Genomic DNA, 14,344 nt, shown 5'->3' on the forward strand with positions numbered 1-14,344 from the left:
AATGACAGAATCTCTGAACTTTGTATCGTCAATGACATACGTTACATAATCTTGTGTTCAACTATGGAAATCTATACACTAATCACGCCTGGTTGGTTTTGTTTGATAAATCAACAAAGGGATACGAATTCTTATCTTCCATCTGTCTGTTGTATCAGTTACGGACAAGACATGTATGCCCATTGAAATAGCCAGGATCGCTATCACAACTTGCTGGTTTAACTGCCACTACCTGTCTTCACGTTCTTTCAAGTTATGTCGGTAAGTGTCAAACCAGGGAGTTGTCAACTCCATGGTTAACCTCAGCAGAATAATAACAATGCTATATTACAAATTGAATAAGTAATGATACATTTATTAAAGTTTAAAACTAATGGGATTCTTTGTGTTCTTCAAACTTTGGCTCCATTGGTTCAGTAAAATGTAACTAAGATTTATAGAAGACTTTGGCACATATAATCCAATTGTATACATGCAGCAAGACAGTCCACAACAAAATCGAGTAACTCCGACAACATGAGCAGGGCGCTACCACGGTGATATGAAGCTAGTACTAACCTTGTGTAGTGATATGAAGCTTGTACTAACTTAGTGTGAAATACACCGGTGTACGTAGTAATCCAACGATTAACGTATACGGTATTGTTAATCAGGGATGTGTTACAGCTCCCGACAATACTATAACGTATGTTCGAAGTTAAACAGTCAACTTCACGGGAATATGGTGGTTAACAGAACTATCTTTCAGCATATTTGTGGGCAATGCTGGTGACCACTCCTTCGCAGTGGCGTCACCAGACTTTTCAGTCTGGGGGGGGGCACCAGCATTTGATGGGGGCACTTAAGTGGATACGGATCGGCGTCCTGGGGGAGGGGGTCTAAGGGGAGGGGGTGCCCCTCCAGGCGCGGCGGAACGGGAAAATTATTGGGGGGGGGGGCTAATGTGTAGAGACTATCTAAGCGGAGCGCCACCATCGGTTGGCGCGGAGCGTTCAATAAAATTTTGGGTTTTTCAAACCCCCAGATGGCCGGAAACGGCACTTCCCGAGTGTTTTAGGCTGCGAATACCTAGCCCTAAAATATGGGTCTCAAGCCTGCAATTTCTCAGATTGCACGTAAAAGTCTGTAAAAACATTGTAATTTGTATATTCGATGGTGTTTTAAGAGAGTAGCTATTACTCGTAGTGTACTCGCAAAGACGTTTTGGAGTGTAGTAAGGGGATGTTGGTGAACTGGCTGAAATGAAGCAAGTCATTGGCCTAAGACAAAGTTGTGTTGCGCTTACCGGTACTCACACTCACTGCTTCCACTTTTCACGGGGCGTGAAGACGCGGTTGGGGTGACAATGTGGTCTATAGCCAGGGGACGGGCCGAGGGTCCCCCCAGCATTTACTAAAATTATTACACCCATATAGTATACGTGTGCATCGGACAGATCGACAAGTATGCATTGAAAAATGGGCAGATGCACGTTTCGGAGCCTTGGTAAATATTGGGGGGGGGGGGGCTTATCATGCATTTGCCACCTCAACTTTTTCATTGGGGGGCTGTTCCCCCCAAGACCCCCCCCCCCGGTTCCGCCGCCACTGCCCCCCTCCCCCTTTGGAAAATTTTCGCATACGGAGGATGGGCTAGATGCAAAATGCTGCCACATTTGATGCTAAATTCGATCTGAAGATATCTCCAGAAATTGCTATTTTTGAGGTAATGATTTTAACAAGGCGCAGAATTTTGCAGAGGATATGAACCACATGCTGTCGATATTATGCCTAACCCTATATCAATAGAACCTACATTTGTTGAATTAATGTGTGCATGACCCCCGACTCCTTTCTTGTCCTTCTCGTTTTCGCCCATTATCTATTAAAATGTAACAGGTTCCAGCATCGTTATTGGCTCCTATCAGGGATCTCACCATGCAATCCAAAGTTTGATCATACATCGAGTATGGCTCAGTATGCAGGTGTGAACATTCGCCATTTGTTCCTACAAGCATCTGACCTCAAATGACCTCTGCACCCCCTACACAACAGGGTTAATATATGGGTCCACAAATATAGGCAAGTATGGTGCCTGCGGACCCTCACATTCTCACATTTCGTCAGCTCATAACCTGTCAACCTCAGACCAAGGCAACATATTGCAGTACCCTCCCTTCTCACAGTCATGTAGCTCGCGAAGCGGACGTGTATATCCGCTGGTATGGCGTGAGCACTGACACATTCAATGTAAATATCGACACCTGTTGTGATGGCGCGGGTTACGACTTCGATACCCGACGTTCAAGGATAATCTTTTTCAATTTTTCGCAGCTCATTTGAAGAAAATACGAATTACTGTGCTTCTTTGTCCTTATGAAAAACCAACTCAGATGATGGGAGTTGAATATAACAAAATATATATAGGCTATATTTTTTTACCTACCCAAATCTCAGATGGGGGGGGCACTCGGGGGGCACTAGGTTTTCCAGGGGGGGGGCACGTGCCCCCTACCCCCCCCCCCCCTTGGCGACGCCACTGCTCCTTCGTTTCGTCTCTTTTTTGTTTGTTTCTATTCTTAGCGTTGAAATATGCTCTCCGTTCCATTTCAAATTTTCTTTACAAAAAAGCAGCACTTTTCTTAAAGAAGGTTTATCCAAAATGGAGCATGGACCCAAACACCAACCAATTTGACCCATTCTCAACCCCAGTCCCCTTACATTGAGACTAACCGTGTGACCATGACGGTTTTACATGGAAGAGAATAAGATGCTACGTGTTCTCGTGATCTTAAAGGCAAAACAATTCACAGATACTTTATGAGAACGTCACCCAGGAAAGAACATGGGCACGAAGAAAGCAAACAACCAAAAACAAAAAAATATCAGATACTCTACATGATCTTAGCGGCCAAATGGCCGAGAAGCAGTTTTCATTCTAAAAGCTGTGCAACCTAAGTTACATGAAGAATTTCTATTGTCATATTTACTGCATCTGTAACCCTGTATTTATACGGAGTAATAATTTTGTTGAAAGGAGCTTCTCAGGTGTTTTTCAACCATGACGTTATTCCAAGCATGGTTCAAAAGCAGTGAGCTGACCAGCTCTGATTACGGGTCCTAATTTCAGTGTATCCTTGTCTCTATATTGTTCACCTACTTACTATCAGGGAGCTATCACTCTGATTTACACCGATAACTTGGAGCACAAAGAATGACATTTTCTTCGTTCTATGTACATCTATAGGGTGCTAAGAAAGGACTACTGGAGCGGTTGAAGGACGGGGTCGTTGTCGGGGATGGTAGCTTTGTGGTGACGTTAGAAAGACGTGGTTATGTTGAAGCAGGAGCATGGACACCAGAGGCTGTTGTACAATATCCTGATGCTGGTAGGTTTTCTGTCTTTCATGTCTAAATTGTTCTCATAGGAGAAAACTATTTCAGCTGATGCCTAGATTACTTATACCCTGCAAAATTAACAAGTAGACAACTCATGGAATTACGGATCCCATGTATTTGGTCATACAAACTTTGGCGACTTGCGAATGACGCTATGATGTAATCACTCACAAAGGTACCGCGTCCCATAGCAAGGGAGATCATCCTTCCAAGTTGGAAATTCATGAGCCTAACGGTCCAGCAGGCGTTTGGGACACACTTTGAAAAAGCATTCAACATCATAGTTTCTAAAGAGGGGTGGCAGTGTCAACCATTTGGCATTTGCAATAGTAAAGTGGAACCCTTTTCGTTCATATATAAAGCCTGACCTCTAAGTTAGACAATTTTACGTCATATGTCACGTAGGCATGATATCATATACGCTTCCCAGTTTGCATTCAATCAGGCTCACGACTTGAGGCAAGTTCGAGATCCCCTTTTTGCACAAATCTGGCACGGTTTGAGATACTTTTGACCTATAATGACTACGTCAGTTTGACGTTAATTAGGCATGAACTTTTCAATTGTCCTGTTTAGATATGTTGGTGGTTTCGGACATGCTGTCAGTTTGATACATGGCTTTGACCTTTAACCCTGTGAGTCATTAAGTCAAATCAAGATAGCCCTTCATCTCCATGTCCAGGCACGTACGCTCTAAGTTTAAACTCAAGGCTAGGTACACGTCATGATATGGTGTCACCCTGTGTGTCCACCAACACTTTGTAAGGTAGGCAGCAATGTAAGTACTAATATTTCCAATGAAGTGCTATATTTCACCTTCAATATACATAACGTGAATGAATTAACTAAACATAACGTGAGCCCATGTGTCTTATTACAATGGAAGCCTAACGCTTTATGTGGATTTTAGCCATATTCTGTATGCCAACATGTTGGAAAGGGCATTAAACCACACGATTTGTAGAGAATGGTGAGACAAACATCATAATAAGAGAGATTTGGGTGTTTAGGGTTGGGGTCAAAGGTCAGTTGAGTTCAAAGGTAACAAAGTAACAAAGTGTGTCGGGAACTTCTCCTAGACCATCAGTCTAATCAAGTTCAAACTTGGTGGGTAGGTGCCTAACCATGTTAACACGTGCCTGTGTGATTTATGACGTGATAGGTCAAAGGTCAAATACCTAAAAACTGTTTTAAGCCATTTTCTGCTTGTCAGTTTGTTGGAAAATATCATTAAGCAACAAGATATATAGAGAATACTGGGACACATTTAAATATAGTACTTAATGTAGTTGTTAAGGTTCGAGGTCAAAGGTCAATGCAGATCCATTCCGTCATAGAGATGAGAGATGAGATCTGCAACTCCATGGATTGCCATCTTATTGCAAATGTAATAACTATTCAAAAGGATTTTATATGGAAAGCGTATGATTTGCACCATTCATTTATAATAGTCATATTATGTTTCTTTAGTGACGAGTTGAAAGATTTAAATGTAATTTACAAACTATTATATCTCCTCTAGTCAGACAGCTTCATCGAGAATTTCTGAGAGCAGGGGCTGATGTGATGCAGACCTTCACATTTTATGCCTCCGACAACAGATTATCCTGTCTACAACAGAATAACGACGAAGCACAAGAAATCAACGTAAGCAATATAAAGTATAATACCATAACTAATCCATAAAATGTTCATTATACAGCACATGTTGGTTAACTGTACATGATGTTGATACCATGCACTCATTTAAAAGAAAGTAATCACATTTATAACATACAACAGAATGTTGATTTACTACAATCTGTTGATATCCTCTGATCATACGGTCCGGTCAAGGAAAGCTGCACCGCCTCTCTGAATAAACTGAGCTATACTACTCTCTAAAAAGGAGCCCCCCAATGATAGAAAATCTATCCAGATATGCTACACCAAAAGAGCAAATAAAGTTTTGACCATAACCTGACCTGAAGTGTTAAAAGCAGGGGGTCACTATGGGGGAGGTTGAGTTTTTGCATGTGCATGTGTGTGTGTGTGTGTTGAGGGGGAGGTGGGTGGGGGTAACGGTCTTTAGAAAAATTGCGGATCTAGCCAAACTTTTTATTTCTCTTTGGTCTATAATTTTTTGTCAGTTTTCCGTTTGTTTATTATAACACACAGATATGTTATGTTAAATGAAGTGTCTCATTATTCGTAAATATTACATGTCAGATTAAGACACTAGTTGCAACTAAAACTCATCATGCAGCTTTAAAGCAGCTGGTTGTTTGTGCTAGTGACCAATGTAATAATCACCCATTAATGTAATATCTAAATTGTCATGAAAATCACCTTAATGATAAAACATATATTACATGAACGGTCGATTTGTTTTTACTGCATTATTGTTTAGTAATTTACCTTAGTAGTTGAGTTTCGTTACATAAGCGGTAAGTATTAAACTTTGTGGTTAATTGTTACATTAATGTTACACTAATGATTCATTATTACATCAGTATGTAATACACCTCAGTCTACTCACAACCTCGCACATTACGGAAATACTTGCGCCCACAGAAGTTCATCTATATCTTATCACCAAAGAATTGTTAATATCTTGCACAAAATAAAAATCGTTTCTTTTAAGATAAACATCAACAAATATTAGACCCGACAACACTTTCAGAATATTAAGTGTTTTCTGTCATAATTAGCATATAGGAGTCTAGGACAGACGTCATTACCATCAACTGGTAAGGTTTTTATTACGAGTACAACAGATTGCGAAGTGTAATTTGTTACAACAATCATTTATTCAACGGAAAGGGAGTTTCCAAACTTGTGACAGGTGGACGTGAATGTTTGTACTTTTGTATATTTACATTTACTAAAAAATACATCATTTACTAAAAAATTATGATTTATTTATTATTTTTTTGTGATTTTTTTATGATTTCTTAGTGTACCAGTCTCAACACAGCAGCGTGTGATCTAGCAAAGGGTGTGGCCAGTGAAGGCGATGCCATTGTAGCTGGGAGTATGTCTCCAGTTCCAGCTTATGTAGAGGGCAAGGGTAAAGAAGTAGTAGTAAATGAATTCCAGAAGCAGGTGAATGTCTTTAAGGAGAAAAAAGTTGACTTTCTGCTCGCTGAAGTAAGTTCTTTTGTAACATATGCAATCTTTTGCTTTTTCTGCTTATCATTTCTTTCAAGTGAACTTCAGGCATTTGTTTTGCATGCTTAACATAGACTTATCCGTTGGAGACTCTCACTTGCCTCTTGTCAGTCCCAGCCAATATCCCTCTCAAAATGTGTATAAATATCTGATTTTTTCAGTTCTTTGCTTACATTGAAGAAGCGGAGTGGGCTATAGAGGTAATGAAAGGTTTTGGTTTACCGGTGGCTTGCACGATGAACATAGGGCCAGCAGGGGACCGTAGTGGGGTCTCACCTGGGGATTGTGCAATCAGAATGGCTAAAGCAGGTAAGTAGTATAAGTCGTCTGTTCAAGTGCCAAGCTATCACCTAACGTACTCTGGAAGATGATAACACATTCATCAATAACGTCAAAGGTCAAATATCAACAAAAATGTAATCATGGAAGTAGTCTTTGTTGGACATTTTTTAAATTCAAAGTAAAGTAAAGTTTCTTTAATACAAAGTATATCTTATTGTACTTTTTACAAAGATATAGCCTATACAACATATAGTCTAACTTCAAGTGGACAAATGTCACATATGACACGTAAGAACGGGGGAATTACCGTACAGACAGACAGACTGTTATTAAAAAATAGCGACTAACTGAGAAACATATACTTTTTATCTAAACTAAATTCACATCTCTAGTATTATTCTGGATTTGAAAAGTAAAGGTTTCTCAAATAACTCATGTCTTGTATATTAAAATATATATTAAATATTGACAAACTTCTATAATCCATATGTTCAGATTAAGTCCCATTATTGTTACTATCCAGTAGATTTTTCTCACCAGCCCCTGCACATTATCTCACTTATAAGAGTGAGAAAACTTAATTAACTTTTTAAAATATATAAACATGAATCAAAATATAACATGCACGGTATCGCTTTATTCCATACCCAGCAATATTTGGCAATAACAGTATCTACATTTTTTAAGAGTGTCTGTGACAGTAAACATATGCAATAATGACAAACTAGCTAAGTCTTTTCTCTAGCATAAAAGTTGATGCTGTTCTGGTAACATCTACTGAATTAGGTAGCTCTAAAGAGTTCCATTAGTTTTTGTTGTTTCTACATGTATTAACATTATCAGCTGTAACACGATTGTCTTTCAGGCTATGCTATCTTTCTTCGTTGAGTTCATTTGCGTTTTATTTTATTCGAATTTATAGAAAAGAATCAAAAGGAATACCTTAAATATAAGATATAAGTTTTAGTTATAAAATCGATCCCAAGTAGAAAATTTACCCTCTTTCCGTCCCCGTACACGTGCTGTGTGGAGATGATGAGGGCGGTCGAGTGGAATATACTTGGGTCTCACTATTAGAAAATGTTCAAATACAAATATTGAGAAATAATTCAACAAATTCATTGCAAAAGAAAATTAATCTGTAACTGGACAACATAAAGTTCAGCTCTAAAACGATATATTTTTGCAGTTCTGGGACATCTTACTAGACGCAAGAGGGATCAAGTACGATGTCGGTGGGAATATCAAAACAAAATTAATTTTTCATGGATTAATGTGTTATTAAAGTTTATATCGTATGTGAAAAGATATTGCATGATACTGTTACAAATATTGTATAATTCATTATATCATATAATTGTATATAGTAACTGTTAATTCTTCTTTGTCATTCACTTAACATTCAATGTACATACTATAAATACTAATTTATAGTGAACATGCGGGTTCACCATCAAATAAAAGAGAAATGATTTCGCCATGAGAAGGGATGTAATCGAGCATATTGGAGGTAGTGGGTCGTAGGCCGGCCAAAGCAAGGTTGTTTTTATCATCCAGGAGAAATCCACGGTTTTCCCGTCTGATATGGTCTTCTTAGTTTTATAAACAATAAGAAATACAGCTAAAGCAGTGACAGGCGCGTAGCCAGGGGGCGAAGGGGCGACCGCCCCCCCCCCCATTAGCATATTTTTTTATATTTTTTATGGTATCGCTAATGATTTCAAAATAGAAAATGCTTATAGATGTAACTTACAAGGCCTGAGAAGTGCCATTTCCAGCGATCTGGGAGTCATTTTCGGTCAAAATTTTCTTGTACGCTTCACGCCAACCTATGCTGGCGCTACGCTTAGATAGTTTGCCCACAGGCTTCGCCCCTCCTTTGGCAAATTCCTCGCTACGCGCCTGAGCAGTGAATGGATGTCAAAGAGACGTCAAGTAGCTGTTTTTAACCATTCGGTTTCTTCCACGAGAGTATGTGGCTGCTTAGCGATGTAAAAATAACTGCCTTCATAGGCTAATTATTGCTAATATATTACATTACTGTTCTCTTTTAAACTTAATTTCGTTCTCTATATATTTTCTCTTGAAGGTGCTGATGTTGTTGGAATTAATTGTCACTATGATCCTTTTATATGTCTGGATGCTATGAAGATGATGAAGACAGCACTAGACAAGGCAGGCCTCTCCTGCTATCTAATGGCTCAACCAGTTGGATGGCATACCAATGAAATACGGAACGATACTAGGGGATACACAGCACTGCCAGAATTCCCATTCGGTGAGTGCAGGGCCGGATCTACCATTGGGCCAGATGGACTAGACTGAGCCCCTCCCCCCCCCCCCACCGCCCCCTTTTTTGTATCTTATCTATGCGGGTCCCCAAATTTAGACTACACCGTCAGCGCACGAGTGTGTATCTTTCCAGTAAGGACTATATATAGTATTAATCAGATTCACTAGTAACTGTATTCATCGTTAACGGTATAAATAATGTCAAAGGTCATCAAATAACCATTTCCGCCCTTCGTACTGGCTATCTTTTTGCCACGAATATTGGGTGTTGTATAGTAGCAGGCACAACCTATTGAAAAGAACTTTAGATCGCTCGGTGGAGAGGGTCGGTTTCATGGGAATTAATTTCTTTACACAGTTCTTAATTTTCCTCTTTGTAAGCCGTTCCTACTCTGCGATAATATTAATCTTTACGAACTTAATGATATAAATGCATATTTTAATCAAATTTATCAAACAGCAATGGAACCTCGTTTGCTTACCCGCGTGGACGTTGCACGATTTGCCAGAGAAGCTTACAACATCGGTGTCCGATATATCGGCGGATGCTGCGGTTTTGAACCCTACCACATTAGAGCCATCGCGGAAGAGGTACGTATCGCGATTATTATTAATTAATGTTAACTTTAGTGTAAATTATTGTTAATTAATGTTAACAAAGTTATTATTATAGTTAAATAAAGAATCGGTAGGTGCCATCCTTGACTGTTTAAAAAAATCTTGACAAAGTATATGCTTCAGTTGGTAAGATTCTTCATCCCGATAGAATGTTTTACAGTAGGATGCTATTGTAGAATGTCTGGGGTAGTTACACTGAAAACGTCCCAAAATTGAGAGCGAGAGGACGAAGAAGCTCCCATGGGGTTAGTGACTTTGATAAATTACTCAGGGACGTAGCTACAGGGGGTGGGTGTCTCACCCCCCCCCCAATAATTCTCTTCAATCTTCAATAGTTCAATAAATCGGTTGTCAGTGACAGTTGGAAAATGTTATCTATGCAGCATTTCTTACAATAATTTAAGTTGATCGCACTCTTGACAGGATAATTTTGATTTCTGAGTCAATAATATTAGGCTATTTCTAATATTCTAATTTTAGGCTTACATTGTTTTTACATGATTTGACGAAAATTCGAACTTACAATTAACCGAAATCTTGTTTCTAACTCCTTGTACAACCCATAATAAAGCTGGAAATACTATAAACTAAATTTGAAAAATTGTCTGAATACGGCCCATTGGCGTTCGATTAAGCACCTTAGCATATTACTAAGTACCCGGTATAGCATATTTATGGTACAAAGAATTGACTACCAGCTCGTGTTTATGCTGCTTAAAATTTTCGATCTTGCGGTTCGGCACCCCTCCTAACGAATCCACCCCAGTTGTAAAATTATTATTATTATAGTTGGCATGTTATGATTCTACCCCTCCCCCCCCCCCACCCCCATCACAAAGACAAGTTCACCAAGCGTGAAGACATACTCTCCTAATTTGATGAAAGAGTTCTTTGACTTTTGTCTTGGATCTGGAGGAGGGAATAAGACAATAGAAAACTGCCATTTCCAAATTCTTGGTCAAATCCAAATGCCCGTGGCAGTTATTATTTTTTCTTGATGTTATGTCAATCCTTACAGTTTCAAATGAAAGACATTTGTGATTTTTATACTAGAATCGATCACGAAAAAAACAAACATATCATATCCATGTAACTACATATAGAATCAATATATGTTTTGAACTGTAATGAAATTATTATTTAATAATCCACTTCAGCTCGCCACAGAAAGAGGAAAACGGCCACCTGGTCACGACAAAAGCGGCGGTTACAAATCTTTACGAAAAAGTATTTTACCAAGTCAACATGAGAGGTTAGTACAAAGTTTCTTGCCTTTTTAAAGAAAGCAAAAAAATCACTTACCAATTTCGTTCCTTGTAATTTTTAAATGGAGTCAGTGTATTCATTTCAGGTACGAGTGGTTGTGGTATAACATTGTATACTGAAATATAAGCGTTGCCGGTCGGTTCTAATATAATCGTGTGTTAAAACCAGTCGCGTGCACGAAATTTCAAAGGTGTTCATGAACAACCTTTATGGAAGGAGCAGAGGCGAATTAAGAAATTTAAGAAGGAGGAGGTGCCGCCCTATGATATTTGAAGCCGACCTCCCCCCCCCCCCCCTCCATATAGGAAGCTTCATATGTTCTATCCCTATCCCAGACAAAAGAAAATAGAAGTTTTGACGTCACATTGAAGATTCTGAGGCAAATTTAGACGATAAAATAGGTCTAGAATAAGGTCTAAGCAAAAGCTTGTTTGAATAAATACTCTAAATTCTTGATTCTTCGTGTAAGTCTGAAAAGTGAAAGCCTACTGAACCCAACACCTCCCCCCCCCACGTACGATGGAGGTGGGGTCCTGGCCTTCTGCACATCCATCCCAACCACCATCACCGTCCACTCAACCGACCACGAAGCCACTCCTGAAACATATCAAAAATATAAATATTTCTTTACGTATATATAAACTCATAGACTTTATTCAGCTTACACGCTAAAAACGCATGAATCGTGCGTAACTGATGTGACTTCATTCTGCGAGACGTTGCATGAACTCTAAGCTAACGTACTCGTGTTTTCACGTACCATGACGTTGTCTGTAAAAGCTGAAAAGTATAAAAGAGTACCACACGTATTGCATTTAAATTCTTCCATTGTGTAGTATATAGGCCTTTATGAAAGTTACTGGCTTCCTTTTATGTAGTCAATCAAATTCATCAATTTCAAATATATATGTATTTAGAAGTCGGGCGTTTAATATGACTTACAATGTAACAAAGCCTCTCCTAGGTTTTGAATATTCAGAAGGGATCCACTTGAAAGGCCCACGTGGAGGGGGGGGAGGGGGTGGTGTAGGAGACGGGCTTGAAAAATGCATCATGGGTAATGGTGTATCCTCCTATAGCTCCGTATTATATTCTGAATAAAAGTCATACTATACTTTTTTGTATTTTATTTTTATGTTTACAGATCTTATCGAGACTACTGGGATACCCTGGTCCCAGCCTCTGGTCGTAGAGAATTCAAACATATGGCAGATGTCAACTAATGGAGTTGTCATCGTTTAACCGACAAGTTATGAGCGTATAACCGTGCGAACAATAGATTCATGCAATAACTAAGACATTGTTCTTTTTGATGAATCCTTAAGTTTAATAAATAGAAAGTGTGGAATTCAATTGCTATGCAACTCACCCCCCCCCCCCCACCTCCCCTAGACACCCATCCACCCTCCATTCCTATCTGTTACCGTCTCTCAATATAGTTTACAAACCGCCAACATATTTATGATTTTGTTTGTTTGCAAAGAAAAGTACGATATGTTTTTGTATGCAAACATGGATAAATCCGTTTTGTTTATACTTGAAGCACGCCACTGTACCTGTGTGATGATATTCTGGTTGTTATGTGTCGTAATACTTGCTTCATTGTTCCATTAATTTACACACTAAATTCGTAAGTTTCCAGGGTCGGGAGAGCTTACATACAACTTTTTGTTGAACTGACATACATGCCCCTCCCCCACCCCCTGATAGCACTACAACGTTTATATTTTGAATTAAAGGAGTAAAAGTTTAGCAGAATACACCCCACTCCAACCTGTCTGTCAGCTCTCGTTGATTATCCATCCTGTTTCAATCACGGATTTTCTAAAAATTCCTCTTGGTTTTGCTATCAATATTTTGGTTCGTTCTCTTCACCATTCAGAGGATAACAAAAAATATATGATGATAACTGAAAACATGCCAAAATAGTAAAACAAAAGTTTGAACTATGACGACACTATACGAAACACACCACACTTAACTAAAAGTTGTATATCAAACTTTGTATATTTATGAATCATCTAATTCGTAATCTACACTCTACAATTTGATAAAAATACAAACCTGTTTGTATTATTATGCATATAAAACTTCGTGATTAAAACCAAATAACATTTTCAGGAAGTCATTACAGGGTAATATCACTGCTAATAAATTCCCAGCTCTTGTTTTTTCTTGTTTTTTTTTCTTTTCTGTTTGTGTTGACAACACCAGGTGCGTATCCAGGGGGGGCGTTGGGGGCGCGCCTCCCCCGGGTAAGAAAAAGAGAAGAGAAAAAAAGAGAAGAAAAAAGGAAAAAAGAGGGGAAAAAAGAGGAGGAGGAGAGGAAGGAAGGGAAAAGAAAAAGAAGAAAGAGAGAATAAGGAGAAAAAGAAGGAGTAAAAGCAAAACGCGAAGACACCGGGAAGAGAAAGAAGAACAGTGACATCATTACAGCGCTGAAGGGTAGCCAGTGACGGATCAATGATTTCGTAAAAGTGTGACTCACCCTACCCCTTACACCGACAACTCCATTTTTTTACGTTTCCATTTTCCTCTCTCACTAATGATCTATATATATATATACTGTATATGGTCTATCATAACGCGTGTGTAGAATTGTGCTATGAAACCAACTGTGGCTGGTCTCGAACTCGACCGTGTCGTCGGGGAACATGACGCATTTTGGGATGGGGGCGACCGCCCGCCCCCCCCCCCATTCAGCATTTTTTTAAATGATATCGCAAAGTAATTTCAAAATAGAAAGTGCTTAGAGGCAACTTACAAGGCCTGGGAAGTGTCATTTCCAGCGATCTGGGAGACATTTTCGGCCAAAATTTGCTTGTAAGCTTCGCGCCAACCTATGGTGGTGCTACGCTTAGATAATTTGCCTACAGGCTTCGCCCCTCCCTTGGCAAATTCCTCGCTACGCGCCTGTTCGAATTTGTTACGCAAACAGCAGATATCACATCATATCAGTGAGCATGAAAATGGCGTTCCAGGATGAAAAGCCTCAAAACTGTCCGACTTGCCTGAAAAAATAACCCAAAATTTTCGCGCGCGAAGCGCGTTCAACGTGTACATGTCAATATCATATAAGCAAGCATCGGTTATTACATCGCAGTATACCGCGGGATGCTAATGTAAACAACGACATGTCTCATGTAGATGTATAAAAAGCATGGAGGTCCAATTATGTCAAAACTCTCTTTTACATTAGTAATGGCGAATTAGGGCCTGCACCCCCGCCGCGCAGTGGCGGAGCGTCCATATGGTCAGGGGGCGGATGCCCCCCCTGACGGACTCAAATGGACTGCTGGCGCCTTTTTCAGCTCTTTACCACTTTTTACTTATTCTAGATTATTGACTTTTTATTGCGC

General features: G+C 39.4%; 1 protein-coding gene across 1 annotated transcript; it reads left to right on the plus strand.

The window, feature by feature from the left end:
* Window positions 1-98: 98 nt before the first annotated feature.
* Window positions 99-13,700, plus strand: LOC139971607 (betaine--homocysteine S-methyltransferase 1-like). The gene is made up of 9 exons (XM_071978231.1): window positions 99-261; window positions 3,226-3,367; window positions 4,900-5,024; window positions 6,315-6,506; window positions 6,689-6,836; window positions 8,899-9,087; window positions 9,562-9,692; window positions 10,877-10,971; window positions 12,130-13,700. Exons 1-9 carry the CDS (start codon window positions 256-258, stop codon window positions 12,206-12,208), a joined length of 1,107 nt encoding a protein of 368 aa, XP_071834332.1. The 5' UTR covers window positions 99-255; the 3' UTR covers window positions 12,209-13,700.
* Window positions 13,701-14,344: the final 644 nt, after the last annotated feature.

Source organism: Apostichopus japonicus, chromosome 8, assembly GCF_037975245.1.
Source record: "Apostichopus japonicus isolate 1M-3 chromosome 8, ASM3797524v1, whole genome shotgun sequence".
NCBI lineage: Eukaryota > Metazoa > Echinodermata > Holothuroidea > Aspidochirotida > Stichopodidae > Apostichopus > Apostichopus japonicus.